General features: G+C 50.3%; 1 protein-coding gene across 1 annotated transcript in view; it reads left to right on the top strand.

Annotated features, from left to right (window-relative positions):
- The first annotated feature begins 8,592 nt into the window (after positions 1 to 8,592).
- The window catches only part of KCNB1 (potassium voltage-gated channel subfamily B member 1), a 114,415-nt gene continuing 95,718 nt past the window's right edge, over positions 8,593 to 27,289 (top strand). Inside the window, exons 1-2 of the mRNA XM_039563450.1 lie at positions 8,593 to 9,018; positions 9,961 to 10,624. Coding sequence (XP_039419384.1) covers positions 10,058 to 10,624 — 567 coding nt within the window. The 5' untranslated portion in view covers positions 8,593 to 9,018; positions 9,961 to 10,057. The remainder of the gene's footprint in view (positions 9,019 to 9,960; positions 10,625 to 27,289) is intronic.

Raw genomic sequence — 27,289 nt, forward strand, 5'->3', positions numbered from 1 at the left:
ATCAAAGGGATTGGTCTGGGCAAGGCAGGCAAAGACCACCCGCACACACGCTGGGGCCGAAGAGGAGGCTTTGATGTGCTGCTGAGTAGAGATATTTAATTAACCTCTTTATTGATTTTGATGAAGAACCACCTTCACTCTTTATGTGCAAGGGAAAAAGAGACTGAAGAGCAGCCATGTGGAGGATGGCCAAGTGAGTGCTGAGATGGGCTCAGTTCTTCACCTCTTGTTTTTTTGGTGCAAGACTGTGGTTGACCTTTGTGAATGTGCCATAAAATAGAGGCAGGGGGAGGGAGTTGAAGAAAACTGGAGAGAACATCTCCATATGTGCCTCCCACAGGTGGGGTGAGGATGTGTGAGGGTGGGCAAACACCTCCCTCCTTCCAGCAGGTGAGCTGTGGCCTCTGGGCAGAGACAGCACATGCAGGGGGGGATCAGAGGGAAGAGGGAGCTGATACCCCCAGCTCCAGCTGCCAGGGCAGAGGATGTCGGTGCTTCGGGCTGCGGTGATGCCCGGGGTGGAGCTGGGAGTGGGGCACCCCTCAGCAGCGTTACACAGCCCCCAGGGCCAGGGGCTGGCCGGGGCCGTGGCTGGGGGCCCTGCCTAGTCCTGCAGACCAACAGGAGCAGGGAGGTCGGTTAAAAATGCAGGCTAAGATCGAACTTGAAAGGCCATCAAAGTATTTTGAAGAACAACTGTGAAATACTGAAATGGCTGCTTGCTTTTCAAACACGATGGTTATTGACAAGTTTGGGAGTTTGCTGGGATTTCCTGATTTAATGGGGCTTAACATCTTGAATTGAGGGCCTTTTAAATTCTGCATTACGTTGGCTGTTGTTAATGATATTGTTAATATTTAATGAATGGAAAAAGACAAAGGTAGATAGCTGATAACTCTTTTAAAATAAAAATCTCCATTATGACAATCCTGAGGAATCTTTGTATTGGTGTTACTTCGGTTACTGGAAGGACAGAACATAAAGGCTGGGAGAGGGGAGAGAAACCTCGCTGTGCCAGGCGCCACCGGGATGGGGGGTGGTCAGAAGCTTGCAGTCTGAAAGACAGGGAGGACGTGGGGACAGGAGGTCCCCAGTTAGTGAAGGCTGTGCCCACGTCTCACCCTGTCTCACTTGAACCATCCACTGTGCTGTGGCCTGCTGGGCTGAGGACTCAGAGCCCTGGCTGTGCTGGGTGCCCCTGTCCTGTGGGTGCCACATCCCTGTGACCGCTGCATGGGCCAGGGAGGCTTCCTGAGCTTGGGCTCACAGTGCTGCTGCTTAACCTGGGCTCTTTTCTCCCCTTCCCTTGGGACCCTTCTCCTCCCCAGCCAGCAGAGATTTGAAGAGCAGGTGGGTGGGAGCTGTTCCCCGAGGCCCTCACCCCTGCAGAGCCGTGGGAGCTTGGCCAGACCCCATCTTTTCATCTGCTTAAAGCCAGGCAACAGGAATTTCTGTCCTCCACAGTGGATCTGGGTTCTGCTGAACCCCTCCAGAGCTGGCAGGAGCACAGGCCAGGATTTCAAGGGCTGCCCTGCCACATCCTTTGCCCTCTGTACAGAAGGAGCCTCATGTGCTTTACTGAAGAGCTGCATTGCAACTGCTTTTTGCAGAAAACAACACGTTCACCAGAATTCTGTGTCGTAATGAGGAGTTTGGACAGAAAAATGCTTTTTAGAGGACTCCAATGCTGGAATTCAGAGAGGATGGAGGTTTCTTAGCTTTTTAGATGTTTAGTCATGGTAGAAAATGAGTCCCAGCAGGGTAGGTGATGACTGGGTCAGATGTTGGGGTAAAGGTTTTGCTGCAAGGCTGTTGAGAATTTTGGTGCCTAAATCTAAAGCAGCTGAGGATGGGGAGGGCACTGAGCTGAAGGACTTGAGCAGGGGTCTCTGCTCTCTGGACAAGTGCTCTAAACACCAAAAAGTCTGCTGTGTTCCCACCTTGGATGTTGCGGTGAACCAGTTTTCCAGGTGTACCTTTGAAAAACAAAGTGACGACTAAGAAATGCCATAGAAGAAGCAGTAAACCGAACTGCCTTTAGGAGGGGTCTCAGGCTGCAAATCCCAAGGGGAAAGAAAAATGTCACTGGCACCCTAAAGAAGGGCCAGACAAGCAGCCAAAACATGTGGTCTTCAGATGGCTCCATTCCCCAGCTTTCCTCCTGGTCAGCTTCAGGCAGCTCCTTGCTCCGTTGCTGGTCCTTCCCCCCTCCGAGCTGGGGCTGCGGCTCCGCCCTCAGCATCCCCCACTCCTGCCCGGACCGAGGAAGCGGAGCTGCGTTTTCGGTAGGTTGTTGCAAGGTTCTCAGTCTGTGTCTACATCTCATTTGTCCTTTCTGGTTTGCTGGTGCTGGATCCTGTTCCCCTGCAGAACTCAGCGTACAGCGAAAAGGGGATTTCGGAACAGCTCATTAAAATTCATGGAGAGTAGTGCTGTCCCATGTGAAGAAGTTTAATCCGAGACAGCCTTCAAGAAAGGCTTATTGCAGCCTTCTGCATCACCCACAAGCACTTTGGGGAAAAACAGGGAAGGAGAACAGAGTGTTAGATAAGCTGCTTTGAAATGATCTCCATAATCCTCCAAATTAAAATGTAGTTTATTAAAGACAAGTTACAGATGCAAAACAACCAAAAAAAGGCTGGAAGTGACCCTTCCCAGGGACAATTTATGCTATTCCTGCGCTGTGACTGGATGTCACTGAGATCAAAGCTGTCCCCCGCAAGGAGCCAGCCCCACTGGTGGCACGAGATGCCCAGCCTTTCCCCCGTGCCTCGTCCCCAGGGAAGCTGGCCTTCCTCAGCACTGGAAGTAACATTAAGTAGTCACTTGAAATTCAATTTGACCCTCTCCTCGCCATGTCCTTTCACAGCCATTGGTATGAGGCTTCCTGACCCCAAAGCAGCTCCAGCTTTTACTGTTGGAATGGCACAAAGGAGAGGAAGAGAGTGTTTATTCAAGGCTCAGGGCAATTGAGATCAGGAAGTGGCCAAGAAGGGCTGCACTTTTGGAATTTTTTCAATGCCTGCTTATTTTCTGCTAGTTTCTCAAAAAAGGTGAGCCATAAAAAGCTTAACCTGTTGGATACTCCCATCAGCTTGATTCTCACCTCGATGTGCAGCTCTCATGAAAGCTTCTGCCACTGATGGCAACAGCCTCTGTCAGCAGTAACAGGGACAAGGCAAACAATCTTGGTAGGAATCACTAATGGACATCTCTTCAGATTTAAAGTACATTTAGCTGCGCATTCATCCCCCATCCCATGGCGCCTTTGGCAGCTTGCTTCAAACCTTCTCAGTCTCAGTTTCCCTCAGTCTGAAAGGCAGTATTATGGTACTTTTTTCCCAGGAACCATGTGAGATTGCTCTCTGACTGCATATCCACTTTTAGGATCCACATATGCAAGAGCAGAGCAATTCTTGTTCTCATTATCCTCAGGAAACTCTCTGCGCTTCGGGACATTCAATTGATGGCATTTTTCCAGCACTAGACCATGAAGCAGATTTTGTCTGTGGCTGAGTTCAGTGTTTGCTTTGCCTTTAAGGCTGAGCCCTCAGCCTGTGTTTGTTAAAGAGGAGCGGGGCACAAGATAGGCCAGGGGTGGAAATCAGGGGTGTGTGGGGCAGGAATCAATCCCAGCAGGAACATGTTCAGGTCACAGCTACCTTATTGCCACCTCCCACCTCAGGGAGCTCTGTTTCCAAGCTCAGGTGGAACTGTTTAGCGAGGAAACCTGACTTCTCTTGCCCTGCTGCGAAGACTGAGCAGCTGCATCCTGGAGCTCCTGTTGCAAAGGAGTGATGACACATCACATCACTCCTTTGCAACATCACTTGTGTTTGCTTCAACTGCACAAGGAAGATGCTGCCTGGGAGCTCTTTAGGAGACCTGGCTGCTAAGCTCTACTGCTTGGAGTCTTCTTGCCAAAGCCTTACCTGGAGCAGCACATTCTCTGATAGGGGAAGGTGAAGTTGTTGTTCCCTTGCTGCTCTTTCTCAGCACTCCTGCCCTCTGAACAGGCCTCACCACCTGTGGAGATGTGCTCTAAGCAGGCTGGTTCTCCAAATGCTGCTTAAAGCAGTCAGGCTTCCTCCAACCAGGGAGAGAAACAGCACCCATGGTCTCTGAATCCGGCTTGTGTGCAACACACAGGGCTGCCGGCAAACCGGGCAGGCTCACGAGGCTTACCCAGCTCCCTCTCTGCATTCTGTTCAGAGCTGGGGCTTCACTTCACTGCCACGCCTGGCTGGGCAAGGGATTTTCCCTACATGCAACTGCCTCCATGGCTGCATCCCTCTGGCAGCTGGGGGGGGCTGCAAAGGGATGCTGACCATGTAGGGAGCTTAGTGAGAGCAGGCAGGGCCCCCTCCTGTGAACTCCTGGGAATGCTACTGCCCCTAGGTCCTGGACCTGGCTCTCCCCAAAGACTGCCCAGTCTGCCTGCAGTCACATGGGGATGATGGGCCACAGCCCTAAAGGGTTTGGACGACAGCAGGGCTGCAATCCCCAGCAGCTGGAAAGGGGCTGGATGGATGAGGCCACACATCCATAGCTGCAAAGACTGGCTGACCCCTCTAGCTCTGCTGGCCTCCCTCCCGAGTGATGACGAATGCAGGCCCTCAGCCTTTCAGGGGCTAATAAATCCGCAGTTGTTCAATAACATGGCAAGCTCAATTGCTTCCCAGGGCTCGGTGCTTACAGCTAAATGTTAGACTACAGATTATAGGCACTGCTTCTCCCTCAGAGCCAGCCCTGCCCAAACACTGAAAGCCGAGAGGAGGAAACATCCCCCAGCCCTTCCATGGGTACAGGGGCTGGGGAAGTCCTGCTACCATTGGTCCCTCCAGGGAAGGACAGAGACCTGGGGCCCCAAGAATTTGGTCTACAGTGTTGATAGGTAGGAGAATATTTCTCAGATCCTTTTGCAAGTTCCCGAGCAGATGGGTGACAGGGTCAAATTGGCCCACCAGGGGCTTTTCACTCCTCAACCAGCAGAAAGGTCTGTGTATTTTCCCTTCCTGAAGCAATTATATTTGGTCTCAAACCTGATGTGAACAAGACAGACACAGCTAGGAGGTGATGTTTTACACACCTTAGGGAATAGGCTGGTGCTTCCATAGCTTCCAGCACCCCCCAGAATCATCCTCATCAAGAAAAGAGGAAAGGTGGGTCTGATGGAGCCATCCTTGGCAAGAGGAGCCATGGGGCCAATGCTTGTGGCCAGTGAGCACAGACAGAGACTGAACAGATGCATGGGAGGAAATGCACATCCTGAGAAAGGCAGAGAGCTGAAGCCGTGGGGGATGGCTCTGAATGTTCTCTGTGGGAACCTGAACCAGAAGCTTCTCTGATAACCAATATGCAGTGGCATGTTTCCTGCCCTCTTCCCAAAGGCCAGAGGAACCCAAGAGTGAGGAGGCAGCAGGAGCTGTTGGCAGGGTGGTGCCAGGTGAGCAGGGGAGCAGCTCTGCCAGTCCCACCTTGAGGCAGCAGCAGGGGGGGAAGCCAGCCTGGAACGAGGGCGTTTTGGGCACTCCTGGGACCTCAAAATGCATCCAAAAAGTTTAGGCAAGCTGAAAACTTCAACCCTTTATTTTTCTTTAAGGCTCATTTTTGGATCATATTTTGCTGTCTGCTTCCAGTATTTCCCCCTGGTATTCCAGTATTTCCATGCTCCTGGGCTCTCAGTAGCACAAGCACTATCTCAGTTCTTTTTGCACTTTTCAACACTTGTTATGGATCTCTGCCAAGAAACCTGATAATTTTTTTCCCCATTTAAGGGAAAGAATTTTGGGCTATAAAAGAAAATCTCCATTGTACCTAAAGTGTTTCCAGTCTGGAAAGAAAATCTCTGGAAACTGAGGGAAGTCTTAAAGGGACATAATAGGAAACACTCGGCAACAGAGGCAGCTTATTGTGCATGACTGCCTTTCCCACTCCCAAGGAAAAGTACAAGGCCCTTGGGCTGCAAGAACAATACGGGTTATTGTTACATCTTAGAGCTCATTTCAGAATGTGAAACTCAGCAATGGGGAATCAGCCAAAACTCAGGGGCCACCAAAGCTGCTGCTCCCCTCTCTGTGGGAGACCCTCTGTCCCACATGCCATCGCTGTGACAGGGCTGAGCGCTGGTTTGCAGGCGGGCCGGGAGCCTTCCTTTTCTCACAGCCCTTTGTTTTCCTGTGAGCAGTAAAATGGTGTAAACCAGCCTCCCCTCTTGCTTCACAGGATGGACAGGAAGATGCCAGACTGTCATACAGGGCAGGTGTTTGGGAAGATGTGATACTTTTCCTTATGCAGGCAAAGGAGTCACTGCAGATCAGCAGAGGGATATTTATTTCCACATTTAGGCTCAGCCTATTTCCCTCTCGTGTTGTAGCTCAACAAACACTGCCTTACAGACCTGTTCTGCCTGGCAGTGAAATCCAGATATGTCTATGCCACTGAATGCAAGCCCAGGAGAACATACCTTTGCTGTGCTCTGCATATTTCCTCTGACGTACTTGGGGTTTAAGGTGTTTCCTTGTCAATAATTGTTGTAATACCTGGAGAGAAACAGGGTTTGCACAAACTGCATCCAAACATTTGACTGGCTCCATAGGCTGGGGAAATAACAAACCATAAATTAAATTTGCAAAGCTCAGAGTACAAAAATATCAACTGAAATGTGTATCCAAACCAAGAGTGGGTGAAATAACCTTGGAGAAGAGTGAGCAGGATGCACATTTCTGCATCTTCAGGCCTGCACTGCCCCTTGCTGACAAACTCTTCGTGTGGGACAGAAATGCTGCAGGGAACAGATGTCCTGGGGGTGGAAACATCCTTTCCTCTCCCCAGACTCATGGATCACCCCAGGCAGAGCCAGCTGGAGGGACTGCCCTGGGCAAGGCTCCCTCTCCCAGCCTCTTCAGTAGCATTTTCAGCACTGGCCAGAAGAGCCGTGGGGAAGGGGGAGCTCCCAGCACTGGGGGAGCCTGTGCTGCCCCTCCTCGTGCTCCCCTCCAGGGCTGCTTCTCCAGCCTCTTGGCAGAACACGTGGCAGTGGCAGGGAAGCCTGAGTGATGCAGGAAGATACAAATGCCCTGCTGATAAAGCCAAGGTGCCTCTCTCCAGTGATTTAACTGGTGAATCTGATGCATCTCCCTGCATTAGGCTGCTTGTCATTTTCCCTCCCTGCATCACGAGGGGAGATAATGAGCCTGGGAGGTCAGGGCTGACAAACCCTTGCTCTCCTACGGCACCTGCCAGCTGGAAGTTTCAAAGCATTTTGTAATCATTAACAGATTTAGCTTCCTAGCCCTGATCCGGGGTTTTGTCTCTGTTATAAGAGGAGTAAAGTACAGCCTGGAGGTGAAATGATGAGAAAGCAACAGGAGAATTGAAGTGCTCTGAACATTGCCCTAATGTCTATCCTGAATTAGAAGTATTCATGGGGTAGGAGGAGCTCCTTCACTGGAGGGGCACTGGGCTGGGATTAGGCTGGTCAACAGGTTTCATTCCCAGTTCTTCCTTCCACCCCTTTCTGGGCGATCTCGCTTCTCTATATCTTCATTTCCTCATCTCCAAAAGGAAGGTAGTGACCAGCTTCTTGTAGGAAGTTCCTAAATGTACAGCTGATACACAGTTGTGTGAAGTACTGGACAAAAACCACTGTTTGGGATTTCAGAAGGCGACCTCTAAGGAAGATGTCAACATTCAAACACCAAATATAATAGTCTAGCACTGACACTGAGAACGCTGGGCATCAGGAGCCAGGCACGGGTGAGAGAAGCATAGAAAATGGGGAAAAGCAGTACGGGGAGTCTTTTTTCCTAGTTAATCACAAAAAATCAGACACCAGGCTCCTGTTTCAGAAACGTTGTAGTAGGAACTGACACTAGAGTCCAAGAGCCACGAGCAATCAAGGCAAGAGAAGGGCACAGCTGTGCACCCCTGATACATCAGCCTGAACAGGTGAACTGCATTAAGTGATACTAATTGGTGCTAATGGAGCTCCAGGCTTTTGGGGAGGGCCATTTCCCTTGGTGGGAGTAAGGGAAAGAGACAAGAGGGATAGTTTGGCAGAGCAATACTTTGATTGCTGTGCTCTTACTTGGACAGTCACAGTTTTCTCCATTTCTGGTGTGTTTTCAGGTTAGTAAATGCTAGTTTACGTTATATTCATAGTCCTAATCGGCAGCAGAGATCCACTACTGTTCCTCTTATCTGTTTCTGCAAATATCTGCAACCGTCGCTGTGGGCTCGTTCCTTCGACGAGGGGCAGTCGGGGTGGGGGCGAGGGCCTGGATCGCCCTCACACGCGGGGTGATGAGCAACCTCCCTGAGCTCCGCTGCTCCCGGCTCGGCGAGGAATCGCCTGGGAGGCGGCGGGGGGCCCTGCCGGGCTGCCTGGCGCTCTCCGCTCCTCGCTTTTCGGTGGCACACACCGCCGCTCCTGTTGTCACGGCCGATGGCCCCGGGAGCTGCCGGAGCAGCCCCGCCGCCTTAGGGAGGGGGCTGGCGGCCGGGGCGGCGGGCGCGGCGCGGAGCGGCCCCGGGCGCTGCAATGCTGCGCTCCCGCTCACGGCGGAGCTGCCCGGCCCCAGCCCCGACCCTTCCGCCCGCCCGCCCCGCGCCGGGACAGCCGCGCACGGCCGCGCCGGAGCCACGGGCTGCACTTGTTGATCCCCGTGCCGAGGCAGCGGGAGGAAGCCCCGGAGCTTCCCTTTGTGTCTGCCCGGAGAGAGGGCTGGGGGGCGGGCGGAGACGCGGCTCCGGCGCTGGCTGTAGGGAGGAGTGAGGAGCCGCAGCCGAGGGAAGGCCTTGGAAAGCTTCCTGCCGAAGGATCCGATTTACCTCGTTTCCCTTCCCCTCCCCCTGGGCTCCGTGGACAGCCGGGAGCGCCGCCGCCATCCCTCCGCCTTGAGGCTGCCCGCGGGGGGATGCGAGCGGGGCCGCCCCTGCCGCCCGCCCCGCCGCAGGATGTAGCCGCCCTCGGCCCCGCACGCCCCGCGCCGCCTCGCCGGGAGCCCGCAGGAGGAGGTAGGTGAGGGCTGGGCTCGGGCCGAGCCACGGGAGCCTCTCCCCGTGTGCGGCGGCGGCTGCCGGGAGGCAGCGGCGGGGTCCGATTTTTGGGTCTGGGGGGGACCTGGGTCGGCGGGGACGGAGCCGAGCCCCGAGCTGTGCCAGCTGTGCACGGGGAAGCCGCTCCTGCCTGCGCCGGGGCTTCTTTTCGTGCCATTTTGTGTAAGCAACAGTGCTCGGGGCTGTCAGGAGCCACCCGGCGCCCTAAGGCGGGCTCGGTGTTTTTTTTCTTATTCCCGTTTTGTTGCTTTCCCGGTTATGCAGAGGCCGGCGTGGGGGGCTTGGGGGGCGTCCCTGGGCAGCCCAGAGAGGCAGAGCGCGTCCTTAGAGTGGCTTTAAATCCTCCCTTTTCCCTGCCCCAGCTCTTTCCTCGGGAAATCTCTACGGCTGGAGTTACTAAAAGCCTCCGCATCTCCCCGCAGCCTACACGGCCGGGCAGGGCGGGGGGCACCGCCGGGGGCCGCTCCGGCTGGGTCGTGGGGACGCGCGGGGTCCGGCGGGGCCGCGCGCTCCGGGATGGGAGCCCGGTGCCAGCGCATCCCCGGCCGGCGGCCCAGCGCCTCTCGGGGCGCATCCCCGAGCGCTGCTCGGGGCAGCCCCGCGCCCGACCCGGAGAGGCTCCCGGGGCCGTGCCCGGCCTCCGCAGCCCTCCCGGACGGGGCGTGCGGGGACCCTCCCGGGCGGAGGCGGGGGCCCGCCGGGGCGGAGGAGACCCCCCGGCCGCCGCCCGGGGGAGCTCGGCGGCAGCGCCCGCCGCACGTGGAGCGGGGCTGGACGCGGGGCTGGGCTCGGGCCGGCGGCGCCGGGCGCGGTTCAGCACCGGCGGGCGGACAGCGCCGCCGCCCCCCCGCACATCGGCGGGGGCGGCGGGCGGGGACCCACGCGCGGCCTCTCTTGCAGCTCTGGGGCATGGAGGGGAAGGAGAGGTGAGGAGAGCCGGCCCCCGCGCCCTGCCCCGCGCCGCACCGTGCAGCGTCCAGCCTGAGGGGGACCAGCGATGCCTCTGGGGATGAATAAGCATGGATCTCGCTCTACTACCTCTTTGCCTCCAGACCCCACCGAGATCGTCAGGAGCAAGGCCTGCTCCCGAAGGGTCAAGCTCAACGTGGGGGGGCTGGCCCACGAGGTTCTCTGGCGGACCTTGGACAGGTTGCCACGGACCAGGCTGGGTAAGCTCAGAGACTGCAACACGCACGACTCCCTCATGGAGATCTGTGATGACTACAACCTGGAGGAGAACGAGTACTTCTTTGACAGGCATCCCGGGGCATTCACCTCTATCTTGAACTTCTATCGTACTGGTAAGCTGCACATGATGGAGGAGATGTGCGCCTTGTCCTTCAGCCAGGAGCTGGACTACTGGGGGGTGGATGAGATCTACCTGGAGTCCTGCTGCCAGGCCCGCTACCACCAGAAGAAAGAGCAGATGAATGAGGAGCTGAAGAGAGAAGCAGAGACCCTGAGGGAAAGGGAAGGGGAGGAATTCGATAACACTTGCTGTGCTGAGAAAAGGAAAAAACTCTGGGACCTCCTGGAGAAGCCCAACTCCTCCGTAGCAGCCAAGGTAAGTGTTCTATGTCTCTGTTGTCTACTGGCTCCTGACTGGTGATGCTTACCTGAGGTGTTGTCCTGCTGCCCTTGCTTAAATGTCAGGGCACTTGTGGCTGGCTGGCTGGATGCTGTGAGTGAAGGAGAGAAAGGCCTCTCATATGCAAATGAATTTTAATGTTTTCTGGGGGTTTTTGGTAGTTTGGAAGGGATCTGGTTTGAGTGTCCCTGGGGCAGCCTAGGCTGCTCAGTGTGGAAGAAGCTTCTCTGAGCAGTGGGTCAGCGCACAAAGACTGCTGTGGCTGGACATTTTAGACTTGTTACCCAGTGGCCTGTGTTGGTGCAGTCTGTAATAGAGATTTCTTTGGGCCTAAAACATGCATGTCTTCTGCTGGTTAATCAAACTGGCTTTCAAGCAGCCAGTTCTGCTTGAACTCTTAGACCCAGGTGCAGTGAGGAAATAATGCCTTCAATTCCAGGGCTTAATTTAATTTCGTTTTTTGTAGTGAAATGCATCTCCTACTTATTTGTATCATGCACTCCTAGGCTGCATGTCTGCTAAAGCTGGTGTTTGAATTCCATCCTTTTTCAAGTCTTCCCTGGGCAAGTGATGCAGCTCTGTCAATAGCTGAAGTGCTGCTTACTCTGAAGTTGGTTCCAGTGAACAGATCTCCTTGAAGGTGTTTTGAAGATAAAATCCATGTTGGGAGAAACCAATGTCAGAGTTGGCTCTGATAATTTAGCTGCCTCATGTTAGTCACATTTTCTTTAGTGAGGAAAATCTCTGCGAACACAGTGATTCAGTAACCATGGGGACAAAAGTGAAGGGGGAGAGGTTGAAAACTGTGGGATGAATAACTGAAAAGCATGAGAGACTGAGCAGTAGGGACCAAAACTTGAATTTTCTATATACCCACATCCTCACTGTATGGCAGAGAAGCTGCAAGAAGCCCTGGCTTCCCTCTGTAATGCACCTCTCTCCGTACAAACATCTGCAAACGCAGACCTTGGCTCCATCCATCCCTTAGGGAGTCTGGCTTGGGTGGGCTACTTGGGAAAACAGACTTCTTTACCTCTTTTTTTTCTCTTCCCAAAATGCTGCATATCATGAACCAAGAGCATGTATGAAACTTGGGGAAGAGATTTTATGAGGTGTGGACTGGCTTATCCTGGCAGGGGAAGGGGAGGCATGGTCTGCCTGCTGAACCCATTATCACTTTTTTAATGACAAACAGAGCCCCATAGTGTCTCTATCTCTCCAGTGGCACAGATGACACTGTGATGAACGCATTAATAATTTATAAGGCTCCTTTGGCACAGTCTTGGAATCCTGAAACACAGGCCCCAGGCTTTGCTGTCTGTGGCACTGACTCAAAATCCATTAGAGACTGTTGATGTTCATGATTTATTGTATATGAGCAAGGGTCATTCTTGCCAAATAAGTGTCTTTTGTGATTTATAAATTAAATACTCTAGCTTCATTTTCTGAGAAAATTCTCGGAGTAAGTGCACTCGGCATTGCAGGCTCTGGATTAATTGAGAGGGGTTGGTAATGCATCATTACCCTTAGCATTTAAAGCTGCCGTTCTGTGCCTTCATTACTGCAATGAAAGTGATGCTGTGTGTTCCCAAACCTCAAATATTCCAGCAGTTCCCAAACACCGATTCCCACTCCTTTCATGTGTAGCAGGGCAGACAGGCCTGATGAACAATTAGCTTAGCAGGCGGGGACAGAAGTGCTGCTAGGCCTATTCTTTATCCAATTTGCTCCCTGCTGGTGGATAGCTTTTCCCTCGTGCCAGAGTGTGCCCTTTGCTTTGATCACCTTCCTGAGAATTCAATCCACATATTGGATAGGTTGAACTCACTCTTCAACTTCTGATGGAAGGACAAGGGGAGAGGGACTTGGCAGCCTGACCCGTTATCTGACCTATCCAGCTGTGCCCAGGCTCCCTTTTAGGCTGTGTGTGCTGAATCTGAGCCTCTGCCTGGCAGTTTCTGGCCAGCTTTCCTCAGCTGGCTGCTCACTGGAGCACTTCTGCGGAGGCCGCGGGCCTCCGGGAACTTCTGTCACCTCTCCTAAAGCCAGACTCCCTCTGCTTTGCCAGGTCTGGGAGCTCAAACTGTTCCTATGGAAAGGGAACAAAGTAAACTGTTGTGAGGCTTAACGTCACGCAAGGTCCTAAAACCACCGCTGGGGAAATCTGAACTGCTCTTGTTTATTTTTTCTCTTCAGACTTGTGCCACTCAGTGCAAAGGGTTTTCCATGCAACAAATACAAGATGCCTTCATGTTCTCTTTAAGAAGCCAGGAAAATGGCTACAAGTGCAAGTTCTCCCCCCGAGCCAACCTAGGGACTGTGGCTGCCAGCATTGGCTGTATTTTAACATTTTCTGCACAGTACCTCGCCTGTCCCCTCCATACCAGCTTACTCCAGGGTTATACTGGGACCAGTTAAACAGAGCTGGTTTTTATTTGTTTGGTTTTCAGGGATTTGGGTTTGCCTTTTTTTTTTTTTTTTATTCTTGGGTGGTTTTTGTTGGTTTTGTTTTCTATGGATTTTATTTTTATTATTTATTTAAAGGGGACAATATGTGGTGTACCCCAGGGTGGAAAATAGCATTCATGTAACAGAAGAAGAATCTCCCAGACCTTAGTTTTTGTTTCTTTCTTATCCACTGGAGATTTACCCATATCTTCTGATTGCTCTGTCTGGCTTTGAAACCAACCACCTCATGGCAAGCAGGCTCTTACTTATTTGTGAGGCTTCACCCTGTACGTGACTGGAGAGAACACTCTTGGATTTTATAATTCCCCCTCCTTGAGAGGCTCCAGGTTTGCAGAGGAGGCGCTGGGCGGGTGCTGGGGCTGCAGCCCTGCTGCCACCCCGCAGCAGCAGAGGGGTGAGTGCTGCTCTCCCTCAGGCTGTGCCCACAGCACCGGCCCTCTGGGAGGTGTCAGACCCACGGCACCGCTCCAGCTCGGCCCCAGGGGCAGCCAGGGCATCCAGTGCCCGAACTGGTTTCAGTTCACCCCCCAGTGCGTCGGGCTGCCCTGCACTCCCCTCGCCCAGAGGGAAAACCCCCGTGTGCAGAATGGAGCACTTGAGGGACCTGCCCTCTATCAAATGAAAAAATATTTATCAGGCAGTTATTAAATAAAACTGTTCATCTCCCTCTAACTTTCGAATATATTTTAAAGGATCTGATTCTCCCATTTCCTGTGGTTATTTGCCTGCATATCCCTGAGAAATACTCACTGCAGGCTTTGTGGATGCTTTCTCCTCTTCCTGCAATCACTGTTTTTGCATGTTCATGCTTATTTTTATCATTCTCCCAGTCTGTCTTAATAGTTTGATGGCTGTTTCTTGGTTTTGTTTTTTTTTTTTAAATAGTATTCTTCGTGTACTTTGGTGTACTCACAACATCCATTTTTAACCACAGAGGACTCTGGTGCTCGCTTCTGTCATGGTTTACTCTAGAAACTGACGGGGTGCAGATATTTTCTGGAGAAGCTTTTACATTTTGTTGCATGGTAGTTTTCCTTTTGTCAGGAAAGAAGAGCGGCTCTCCAGAAGCCAAGCAGAACTGCTGCTTGTCCTCGGGGCTTAGTGTCCATGCCAGGGCAGTAGTGGTTAGCACTGCTCCAGCATTCTGGTTTGGGCTTTTAATCCTAATTGCTCCTTCCCTTGCCAAGGCTAAGCCTGGGCAGCTGGTTCCTGTCACCCTCAGCCCAGCTACCAGTCCTGGCTTGCCAAAGTCCCTTTGGAAGGTGTTGCTTTCCACTAACCAAGGCTAGTTAGGGTCCATGGGTCTCTCACCTGTCTGGCCCTTGGGAGAACCAGCCTAGCTGTAATTCCAACAATTCGTGTGGTATCCTGAAAAATAAAAACCTGCAGTTGTTCATGCTCTCCAGTATAAACAAATAACAAATCAGACCAACTCAACATCTGAGATTAACTTCCATGGTTCTGGAAATTCTCTGATCACCAGGACCCTTCCAGCAACCCTGCAAGAACATTGCCCTTTTTGCTTCTTGAGAGGAAAGTGTTTCTTTTCCTCCTTTAGTCCTTACAAATTATTTCCCCGATCAATATTTGAGCAATTAGTGTTGCATGGGGTGGGGAGGGGGAAGTCTGCTCGTCTTACAGACTCCTCTGCATGTGCTGGTTTCATCTATTTTTCTCTTACTGTCCTGAAGGCTGAGAAAAACACGATGACATCACCCACTTTGCAAAAAGCTTCTCTGCATGTCAAGTAGGATGTGCACTTCCTTTCCTCCTCGCTGCCTCCACTTCCCACTTGTCCCTGTCCTGTTGGGAGCTCAGCTGCAGTGATCCCTCCCTTCTGACAGGCTATTTCTCATCTTTTCCCCTGCTCCTGCTATGCCTTTGCCAGTGCAATAATATCACATTTATCCTTGAAAACATGCAACTCCAGTTCGGTAATCTCATTATGCATGCCTCTACATTCCTTGAACAGCTTTTCTCTGCTGCCCACTGCTCTCTGCTGCTAATCTCTAGATGCATTGCTTAGGGACTGGGGAGGATGCTCTGTAAGCTCTTTTCATATTATTGTTGATAGTAGTGACAAAATAAGAATGATAAAAGCCTCTTGGAGATGCATTTGCTACATCTAGAGCGTTCTTCCCCCACATGGGCTTTCTATTCCTGGTCCTCCCTTATGGTGTGCAGTTTTCATTCATCTCTAAACCTGCCTGAATTTAGCATTTGGCAGAGGAAACCCCTCTCCTGAATTGCAGGGGTCACATCTTAGCCATGCCTTGTCTGTCTCCAAGGGTCCCATCACAGGGCAGATGTTGACTTTGACTGTTAAAGCCAGATTGCCCATATTTTGCCTCCATCTGTAACTTTTTTCCAGTGTGATGCAGCTACTGCCTTGGCTTTTTTGCTATATATAGGAGACTTTTTCCCTTCATCCAAAGTGAACTCCTATCTTCAGAGATCCTCAAAAGCAGAGCCTCATTCCAAAGCCTCTCCCCTGGGTTCAGGGTTTTGCCAGTTTGGTCTGTAGCTTATCCCTGGGCTTCTAGCACAGCACTGTCCTGTGGACACACAAATGACTGCTGTTCTGGATCAATCTCTTTTCATCCTGCAGCTACTTTCTGGGTCTTGTCCTTCTAGTGGACTTAAATCTTTTGTCTGGGGAGCTCTAATTCCTGTGTTTAGTTCCCTGCAATGTCCTCTGTGTCTGTCGCACCAGTGGACCTGCCCACAATGTATTGCTGTGTGGCCAGTTCCCAGAACTCCTCTCATTATAGCCTCCACAGATTCCCAGCTGGGGGAGAAAACCTGCACCCTAGTGAAACTGCCAGCTTGGTAGCTGTGTCCTGTGATTCTTTCCTGGCTCTAAAGGAGTCCCTGTAACATGGCCTGGCCGATGGCCTCGCAGCCTGCATGGGATGCATTTGCCAACAATGAGCTTGTTCTAAGCTCTCCAGGTGGGATCCTCCTTCAAAGGTGAGCCTTTCCCCAGAGCTGCTATTTCAGCCCTTGGATCCAGCAGGCACTTGCCTGGTGCTCCTGCCTGAAGCTGGTTTGGGTTCAGCTGTTTCCAATCCAAGCCTGCAGCTCTGCAGTCTATAGAGAATGTAGAAAAGGAAAGTTAATTGTTAGGCCTTGTATTTCTTTTGATGTGCTTGCCATCCAGTCCATGAAGCACCAGTATGCACGAACACGTGTGTGTTGGCACGCTCCTGGATTTTTAACTTCTCCGTAACTTCCCGCTTGGAGAGCCTGAGCATCCACATCCATGAGAGCCCGCCTGCCTCTGGAGGGAAGTGACAAGCTTACATGCTTGTGCTGAATTCCTTGGAGGACGTGTGCTATAGAAGTACAGTCAATGCTATTTTTAAAGCACCAGCTCTCATTTGTACCTTTGAAAAAAATCTCTGAGAAATTAATTCCCCTCACTGCTCAGTGTTCTCCCATCCTGTTCAGCCTGAGAGCAGACAGGGTTTGAGGTGCCAACATCACCAGTCAAAAAGTAGAAAATCTTGCAACAATGGAAAATTCCTGTTTTGTTCAGCTGTAACTGCAGAGGTTTAGTAATAATGGGATTCAGAAGAAAAGTTCTGGGCCCAATGCCCCCAGGATATGCCGGTGTGGTGTAATGTGCAGGTGTAGCTTTGGTAGGTACCTGTGTGAAGCACCTGCACATGTGGCCAGGCTCTGCCCTGTGCTGACCATGACAGTGTCCAGAACTGGCTCTGCACAGACACTCCAGAGCTCCGTGGAAAAATCCATTCTTCTCTTAACTCTTCTTACACAGTGGGATAAATATCCTTGCCATCACATTCTTCTTTTTACCCATTTTTCCAATCACAATGTCCTTCTGATTTCTCATGATGTGACTGCCCTCATGGAGAGGAATAATCCAATGTTACTTTTACAACATGAGCATTGCTATTTGTCATTGCTAATGGCAAAATATTTATGTCAAAGAAAGTTCACAGCTGCTCACTTAGTTCTTACAATAAACACAGTCACTGTGATTTACTCTATGGAGAGACCCAGCAGAAGCACGATGGGGCCACTGCACTCGAGCAAGGCATTAATATGAGCCTTCTCTCGAGAAGCTCTACACCTATGTTGTCATGTTAAGGCAGACAAGGATCAGACCCTGGCTGTGATGAGAAGAGTTGGGTCAATTCCTAGATCATGGGGAGGCTCAGCTCCCTCCTGGGCTGGGTTGGTTTCCCAGGGGCTGCCCCAGGGCTGGGTGGTCGCTGCCCTAACGGGGCAGAGCTCTGGGGCTGGGGGTGAACGGGCTCCACGCTGCTCTGTGCCAAGCACTGAGGACCTGCTGACAGCACAGGGCTCCCTGCCCCACACCCCACTGCTTAACTGGCCTGCCCAAGCTGCTTTAGCCTTGGTGCTCTTTATCCTTAGGCTGACCTTGCCCTAAATTCAGTCCTTGGGGCAACAGCCTCATGTTCACCTCCCGGTGTTCCTGGTTACTCAGTACAGCAACACTAAACCTTGTGGTAAGCTTCCCCCTGAGCTGGCCTGGTCTCTGCTTTCTCCCCCCTGTCCTAGCTTCTCTTCTGGCCTCTCCTGTCCCCTATACAGCCTGGCACCAGCTGAACGTGTTCACCAGCAGGCCTTGGTGAGGGCTTGTTCTGATTTCTAATGAGAAATTCTACTCTTTATTGTAGGGATAGCCTGGAAGAGGGCTGAGGTAAGCACTGTGCCTTTGTGCCTGGCCATGGCTCTTCCCAAGCAGATTTATTTTCTAGGACCCCGGTAACACCAGCAGCCCCAGTCCTGCTTCTGTGGAGCGTAAAACTCCCACTGAATGTATTTGGAACAGATGAGTATTATAATGTCTGTGCTCATCAAGCAAAGCTCTCAAAGTGCTTTGAAAAGATGGATTAGTTGAGGCCAGGACAAACCTGTGATATATGTATTATCCCCATCTTAAAGTGAGGAGGTGACCATTGCCCAAGGTCAGTGAGGAAGACTGGGTGGGGAGGGGGGACCCTGGCTTCCCACTCTCCCATGTCACCAGGGCATTTTCATGGGATAGATGAGCTTCCCGTGGTCCCTGGGCACTGCCCACGGTGAGATCTTACAGAGGGAAAGGTGCTGGCAGCCCTCTGGCAGTTTATTCAAGGGGATGGAGAGAGAAAACAACCCACTCCTTGTTTAGGCACAGGTGTTCCTACTGAAATGAGCCCAGCCTGCATGGGAAAGTGCTGGCAACCTTTGTCAGGTTTGAGGGATGAGTGGTTACAGAAAAATAGCAGGTTTTCTTCTGGTAGATCTAAAAGCAGAAGGTCTGTACTGGGGTGTTTTCAGCATGCTTTGATGCAGCTCTGGCTCCAGGGAGGGGATGCTGCTAAAGTGTTTTGAGCAAGGGAGTGCAGATGTCAGAGTAACATATAGAAAAACCTGTGTTGTGAAATGATTCAATAAATCAGAATACATATCTGCTAGTATATATTGATATGTATGAACACATATTAAACCTGTCTGTCAATGTGGGGATTCCTTTTTACCAAAGTTAACCTGTGTAAGGAAGGTATTTATTTTCAATTAAGAGCTAATCTGTGCAACCAGCTCCACTTTGAGCACAACAAATGTAATGAATGACTCCAGTGTTACAGGAGCAGTGTCTCCTCAGACACCCCAACTGCCACCTTTGGCAGAAACAGTACTGGGGTGAAGGAGAGGGTCAGAGCATGGGCTGTGGGTAGCTTGGGAGCTCCCTTCAGCCTGGCCTCAAAGATGGATCCACGTTTTTTGGCATGTTCCCCCTTTCTCTGTTCACAAGTCTCTCTCAGTTCCCCCTGTGATTCCTGTGAGGTTTTGCTGAGGTTTGCAGTTATTCTGGTCCAGTGATGTGGACCATTGGTCCAAGGGCTGCGGATGATTTGTGACCCTTCCCTGAGCTGCTGGCACTGCAGTGGGGGGAAGGTGGCCTTAGCTCAGCACTGGGCTCTTGGCTGTGTGTTTGGGCAAGAAAAATGAACAGCAAAGCCAAAACCAAAGCACTTGTTGGTACTCAACTAGTATTGATAACATCCATCAGGTATCTGTCTAATCTGATAAAAAACCTACGTCACTAACAAAAGCTGGTGAACAGTCAAAGCAAATTGAAGGAACAACTTATTTGAAAGTTCTTTTTTTTTCTGCTGTACATAATCAGTTCCTTTTATTATGAGCTGAACTTATTCAATGCTGTTTGGACTAGGATTTGTGCAGAGTCTCTAGCCAAAAGCACAGATTAGTTTTGTTTTATTTTATTTAAGTCCATTTGCTCTTGCTCATTTTTGAACAAAGTGGAGCTGTAAATCTCATTTGCAGTACATAAACAGTATAAACACCAGAAATGCTCTCTCATTGGTACTGACAGGCAAAATGTTTCTAAAGCATGATTATGCTTACTAAATGTTCAGAGTCAAGATTCCTTGTGCGTATCTCTTTAAAAACCCCTCATTTTGCTGAAAGAATAAATTGAAGATGTGAGCAAAGAGGTCTGTTGCAGTGTCACCACATAAAATCTTTTGTAGGGGCAGGAACTGTAGTCAGCACCCTTCCCATGGCAAGGAATCTCCTCCGTGTGCCAACTGTGCTTTGCTTGGGTGGTTCAGTACTATCCAGTGGCAGTGTAAACAGGGAATGGAAACACGTAATGGCACGAGGCACCACGAGCAGCAGCTGAGATCTATCACTGGTAGATTTGTATCACTGTGTCCACTCTCTTCCTGTCCTTCTCTGCAGTGCTTTGGTGTCTGTCTGTCCCTGGCTTTCTCTGTCCTGCCATCTGAGTGCATCGTGTTTGTCCTCCCAGTTGCCGTGTCAAGTAGAGCAGTGTGATTGTCCTGGTTTATTTGGAGAGGGTGCAGAGGCATCTCAGGGTCTGTGATGGAGAAGGAGGCAGAGTTGTAATTCACCCCTAACCTCTGGGCCCCTTTTTCTCTGGTGCAGCTGGATCTCAGCCGTAGGTGTTCTAAGCGGCAGCTGCAGTACACGAGAGCTGGCCACTTCTGTGGAACTGCCTAGGAATCCATGAGATTGGGTTTCTTCATATTTCTGGGAATCGGGTTTGTGTCTGGCACGTTCTCAGCTCTAAAAAACTTGGTTCACACAGCTGTGATTTTTCTGTTTGTTTGAAAATGTCCATCTCTTGCTCTGCACACTTCATTGCTTCTGCAGTGCATGCTTTTGTCAACCATAGTGACCACACATTAAACAAACTCTCTACTCCTTGTAATTGGTGCATTTGACCACTTCCACTATTAGCAATGTCTGTAACATCCCTGTTCTTCTCCATATCTGGCCACTCTCAAAAACTATGGATTGCTCAAGTGTCTGGATAGACAAGGAGTGGAACTCACTTCCTCAGGCAGTGCTTGCTGTCTGTCTTCCTGGTGGAATGAGGAGCTTTCACTCCTTGTTTACTTACTCGTGAATTTTTGGTAAGTCTGTCCTTCATAGCATAAAAGTTTAATCTTTTTAGAAAATAAAAAGATAAAAAAAAAAAAAGCGTTGTCTTCCCTCCTGTCAATGTGCCAGAAGTTTATTAATAATACATAATAATTATACGTTGTGTTTCTTAGCTGCTTTCATGTGAGGATCTAAAAGCGCTTCACAAACATTAATTAAGTAATCCTCACGCCTGTCTGGTGCAGTAACTATTGCTATCAATCTGCACTGAAACATGACAGTGCAGAAGAAACAGTAAATAAGAAAATCTCCCAGATACAGGCAAGAGCAAAGCTGGTCTAGAAAGCTGCCATCGTTCCGTGGCTGGACTTTGTGTGAATCCAGCGGTTTCCCTGCCAGTGCATCGGCGCCATTCCCTCTGGGGCTCAGGGGTGTTGGACACAGGCTGGACGCAGCAGATAGGAGATTTTCTTGACCAGTGCAGTATTTTCTCTGCTGGCAGGAAGAAAGTTGTGATTGGCAGCAGACCCTGCATCCTGGGTCAGAGCAGCAGAGCTGGCGGCAGCAGCTCTCTCTGAAGCAGCCTCGGCAATGGGATTTACTGATCCTTGCTCCAAGAGAGCCTCTGTTTGTTACCCTGGGCAGGAGGGGTCCTCAAGGGGCAGCCCAGCAAGTCCCTTGCTTGCAGTGTCCCACAAAGAGTCTCTTTAACCCTCAGCTGACCACCCAGGGGACCTTCACAGTTTTTGTGGTGTCCCCACAAAATGCTGCTCCCTCTCTTCTGCTCACAAAGCTTTAGGGAGTCCTGCACAGGTGGGCTGCAAAGCTCACCTTAGTTCTTTCCTCTCAGTCCTTGGACTGAACTTCTCGAGCACCTATGTCTCATCACCTTGGCTGGCGTTCCTTAGGGATAGCTTTAGTTAAGGTAGAACAGAGATGAAAAGTAAAGAAACACCAATGTTCTGTCAGCAAATGCCTCCTCAGTTTGCAGCTGTAGCTCATACCTATTGCCAGGGTGCTGAATTAAACTCAGGGCAGTCACCACACAATTATTTTTCGCCTCTAATCATCCCCAGGTAAGAGCCTGATTGATCTCAGCAGGTTTTGCAGTGCTCAGCTGAGAGAAGCCGTGTCTTTGGGAGGTGTTGCCTGTTACTGTGAGGCAGGTGGGCTCACACAGCAGCAGGCTGGGATTGCACTGGGAAGGACCTGCCAGGTTTTGTGGTGCTCTTGGAGAGCTGATGTCAGTGTTGGGAGGGACTCCCAGGCGGTGGCTGGGCCCAGTTTCCCAGGAGTGCTGAAGACTCTGTGGTACCACGAGAGCTCTCAGACATCTCAGCCTCTAATTTCTGTTCATGAAGGAGATGTCAAATGATGTGACTGGCATTTACTTTTGGTTTATTTTGATAAAGTGGTGGGTTTGGTAACTCCAGGTATATTGGATCCTACTTACTGTTATTTTGATCCTTTAAAGTAAATTTGAAGCAGATGAAGTGTAGTCTAGGAATTATGATTAATTCCTACTGGTCAGAGCCCTGCTAGCCCTGCCTTGGCCAAAGCCAATGTCATCAAAGGGAGTTTTTCAGGAGCAAGAACCTCATGCATTCTTCATGCCACCCAAGGTGCTGACAGACCCAACACTCCTTGTATATGTTCTGACCTTTCCTGACTCCAAGTTCCTGCATGTGGCTCAGCAGGACAGGACCCTTCTGGAAATATCTCCTGATTAAGAGATATTTCCACCAAACATAAGATGTGCTGCATTCTAGAGCACATCAGGTATCAGAGTGCATTTTGCTAATTGACATGTTTGTGCTCTCTCTGTCTGTGCTTACACACAATGTTATTCTATAGGTGTAACTTTAGACTTCCTGCAATCCCAGAGAATGGTCTCATTTAACAGCTGCAGCCCTGGCCAAAGCTCCAGCACATGCCTGCTGAAATACCAGATTTTCACCATGCTAGGAAAATGCACCAGGTCTCACCAGAGGGGTCTTTGGCCTCTCTTTCCTCTCTGCTGGTCACTGGGGCAGGTGCAATTCCATTATTTTTGCATGTTTATTAAGCTTGAGAACACATTTGCTGAAGTTTCTGGCTACGAATGAATGGCCATGAACGAAACCCACTTGACTTAATAGTTATTTTTAAAGATGCTCTTAAGAGCTTCTGTAAAGTGGCTCTGAAATACTTCTTAGTTTGCACTGTCTTCTGGAAAATTTGCTTCGTGGTCCAGATGACTTGGGCATGGCAATGCCACTTCCAGGAGTTATAGATGTAATTAATTTAATTTATAAACTCTTTATAGGAAGTTCTGTCTTTTTGTTCTGTGTTTATATAGCACTAAGTGCAACAGGGTCTTGACTCACCGCTCGTGTATGCTACCCCAAAACGAGTAATAAATATGTTTTACAGAGAAAGCAAAAACTGCTGTAGAAAGGTATGGGATCAGTCTCCCTAATTGCTGATCCCATTAGCAGACTGGCCTGCTTCCCCAGCAAGAGCGGCAGGAGGAGGACGTGCCTATGGCTGCTCAGCCCCTGGGCTGGGATCCCGGTGTCCAGCAGGGCTCGGAGCTGTGGGGAGCAGCGAGGCACTGAGGGACCACTGGGGCAGTGCTCTCCAGAACAGCGAGTGGGGCAGATACAGGAACCCACTGCTCTGCCTGTCCCTGCTTCCCTCACCCAGCCGCTTGTGTCCCAGGTTTTGCTGCTATGAACGACCCCCAGAGCAGCCGTGGGATGCTCCCGGGTGCTCCGTGCCAGGGGCAGCCCAGGCACTGCTGGTGCTTTCCTGGCCTTGTTTGAGGGGAGGTGTGCAAGGGAAGGAGGGTTGTACCTGCAATTGCTGTGATTTCGCATGCAAATCAGGCAGCTGGAATATGCCAAGGTGTCTTGAAGTTTATACAAGCAATTACTTAATCTGTGTGTGTAAAACCAGGATAATTGTGTGAGTTGCGTGAGGTGCAGTTGTGTGTTGAAATGGTCAGCAATACAGAACCTTTCTATTTGTAATTCATCATCCTGAGAGAAATTATGTCTCTTCCTAAATTCATTCTTTTTTCTTTTTCCACCAGGTCCTTAAGCAGTTCATATCTTTGCTATCTTATCATCACTTGTTCCCTCTATTATCACCTACCTGTTGGAATAGTTCTTTTCCTTAGCATTTTCCAGGGGAATAAGCCATAACACTGGCAGAAGGCTCCTTCTTCCTGCTCACAAAAATGATCTTTTTCATTAAAAGTGCATTGAAACCCCCTCTTAAAAAAGGCTGGCTGTTTCAGTTGAAGTCCTTCACCATTGACCTCCTTGCTTCTGTCTTTCGCAGGGTCCTTCTGGTGAGTCCAGTAGCTCTGTGTCCTTGGAACTCAGCTCCATGGTTTGTCTTCCCTCCACACCCTCCCCAAAGTGCTGGGCAGTGCCACGGCTGCTGTTGGCACATCTGGGTCATGGCTTTGCTCCGAGTTTCCTGCACAAACTCCAAAAGGGGATTTTTACTCTCTTGCACCTCTAACCAACATCTGGAGAAATATCTCTTTGCTTCTGAGAGACTGAAAATCTCTCTTTGCTTTTCCCATGCTTGTCTGGTTGGACGTGAATCCTTTGGGCACCACTCCTTTGCCCTGTTCTTGTACATCGGAGCTCTAATTCAAGGGGCAAACCAAGCACAGTCTGTGTTTTCACTGCCCTGCTGGTGCAGCACCATTTCTGCTTGTGTTCTTCAGAAAGAACACAAATAAAGCTGAGTTTGGCCAGCTGTCTCCTTTCTGATTTAGTATCTTAGGTGGTCAACAGCTAATGATCAGTCTTAAATGTCACCTCTTTTCCTTTCAGACTGAGTCTTTAAACTGTTGGGATGTGTGAATACATTTTAAGTAAAGCCCCGATCCCTGTGCCAAGGAACAGAGCAAGTGTGGCAACGCTCCAGCCTTTGCACCTGTTCTGGTTTGCTCTTTGTGTGAAGTGCTGCATAATTGTCTTCTTCATTAGCTGCCTGCTGAATTCTGGTTTGTGAGGGATTAAAAACTCCAATGAATATGGATTATTTCAAATGTTTTCCTTTGGGACACTGTACAGAATGAAGATTTTTGGAGCTATATGTTCATGTAGTAACAAGGGATGGAAGATGCCTTCCCCCACCCTTTTTCAAAGTTACCTCTTCAGAGCAGGTGTCAGACAGAGCTGATCCTCCCTCTCTGCCTCTGGGCACACACAGGGCTCTGATCCAGCTGATCCCTCCAGCTGGGCCTGCCTGGAGGTGAAGTGAAACCCTTGCTAAGAGTGGGAAACTTCAGCACACACATAACTCAGTACTTGAGTGATCTCCTGGGAGTCAACAAGTCTCAAGCATCTTCTTAACATTAAGCGTGGAGCAAAGAAGGAGCACGTTAGGGTGCAATTAAAGGACCCATTTCACTGAGGAGGCCAGGAGTGTGTGCTGAGGAATTTTCTATAAAAATAGGGACATTTTCCTCCTCTAGTTAAAATTCTTAAGTGCTTCAGGTTAATGTGACATCTGCAACATCCAAGAAGCCTACAGAGATTTGTTTCTGTGGAACAGATGTTTAACAATCCAGATTTTATTTTATGTTTTTGTCTGTCTGGACACTTTCTTGTCATCTGCTTTTTGTGCCTGTAACTGTGACAGTGCTGGGCCCAGGAGCTGTGAGAAATGGCCAATGCAGGGAAGGAAACCTGTTTTTTTCTCTAATTCAACAGTCAGTCTGCCACATTCAGCTCAAATCCTTTCCCCTCTCTGGTGAAAGCAACACTTGATTCTCTCTCCTACTGGCATTGCAGAGCCAGTCTCATTGCAAGAGAGTGGGGAGAACTTCTTTTTGACCCCACTGGGAAATATCCTCCCACACTGCATAGCAAGGCCCCTCTGCAAGCAGAAATCCACGTGACAGCAGGTCCCTGGGCAAGGCTTCTCCCAGGACGGAGGGTGGGATGCCCTCACAGGAGCTGGGTTAGCTCAGTAGCTGGGTAGGGGGGCTTGAAGCTTTCTGTCATTCTGAAGCTTTTTTTGCTGGGAAAACAAAGGGATAAAACTTCTCCCAGACTTGCAGCCAGGCGCTGGGCGGGAGCCCCGGGAGCACTGCGGCCACGGGCACTGCCCAGCCCGGGGCACAGCCAGGCCTTTCTCACCAGGTAATAAATCCCAGCTCTTCACTGGCTGTGCAAGGATACTCTTCCTCTCCAGGTGAAGAACCACATGGTCATAAAATGTTGTAATGTAAACAAGGCAGACGTGGTGAGAATCCTGTTTGGACAGATTTATAGGCTGACCATGGAGCAGCAACCTTGCCTGGGCTTTGTGCCACCAGTAATTAATATGCATCCTGGGCTCTGTTTTCCTTCTGGACAGTGTCCTTCTGCATGCTTGTGTGTTAGACTATAAGCATGAGAGTCTGCTGTCTACTGAGAGAGACTTTCCTGGGGAGGCCGTGCTGGAAAGCTATTGCCCTGCAGATTGTGTGGAATTAGGGAGAGTGAATAGCCAAATTTGGGAGAGCAGCACTTCCCCAGCACATGTAAAGCCTCCAGGTACCTGGCGCTGAGTCTTTGTGCAGTGATTATCATAAAGACAGTCAATGTTTGCCATAGTTTCTGCCTACATTGAGATGAGGAGGTTGCTGGAGAAACCACATCTCCTGACACTGAGCAGTGATCTCCAGCTCTCTGCCCCGTCTGTGCCATGTTTATGGGAGGCAGTGGTCGTTTTTAGCTGCAAATACCTACACCAAAGCTTTGAACACAATTTCCCTGCTGCTTATTTATTGCAGTCTAATTCAGGCAAGCATATCCTCGTAGGCTTCACTCAGTGTGTGCTTCCGTGAGGTCTGTACGTCCCCCCAAAGCTGATTAAAGGTGTGCTTGGGCTCTGCTGAAGGGAATCTGTGCCATGGAAGAGCTGGGTGTCTACTGAGACTGCCTGGAGCTCTGCGATGACACAGAGACACAAAGGTGTCAGAGACATGTATCACCAATAAACCCTCCTAGTAGCAGTGGTGGCAGTGGGGTCCCATTTGGCCCTGCCCCCAAGTGGCAGGAGACCAGATGAGGATAGATCATGCTGCCTCAGTATTTGCCTCCTGTCCTGAAATGCTGGGTGAAGCCACCATTTTATTTTCTCCTCCTGATGGCTTTTCTTGGAGCAGCATTGGTGTCCTTTGGTTTCCTCCTCTTCCAGGTGTTCACACCCAGAGGTGACCGCCAGAGTTATCACCCCTCCAAGCTGCCCAGACTTGTCATTTTTCAGACTTTACTCTCAGGTCATCTCTTGGGCATTCATTTGCACTCTGCACTTCCAAAACATGGAAAAGTAATGAAGGAATTAAAGGAAAATGCAGAGAGGGGAGAGAAACGGACCCATTTCATTCCAGGGGCTATGATCCCAGCACTGGATTTGGGCACAGATTTTCCACTGGGGCAGTCACTCACATATGAAATCCATTCTCATGATCACCTTTAGAGTAAATCCCTCCCTTTTCTCACAGTGCTTGTGTATGGGGGAGTTTAGGCATTGTGAGCCCTCACCCTCTGTTGGTAGGGTCACAATATAAAATTTGTCTCTAATTAATGACCAGTGACCTCGGGCCATTCAAAACTATCTGGCAAGTGAGGAGCACAAGATGCCAGCACACTGAAATCTGTCTCTGTCAGGATCTGAGTTTGAAGCAAGCCCTGTTGCATTGCTGGGTTGTTTGTCCTGTCATTAATGAGATTTCTCTGCCCTTTTCTGTCTCTGTTTGGAAAACACAGTGCTGGTAGG

This window comes from Corvus cornix, chromosome 20, assembly GCF_000738735.6.
Source record: "Corvus cornix cornix isolate S_Up_H32 chromosome 20, ASM73873v5, whole genome shotgun sequence".
Classification (NCBI taxonomy): domain Eukaryota; kingdom Metazoa; phylum Chordata; class Aves; order Passeriformes; family Corvidae; genus Corvus; species Corvus cornix.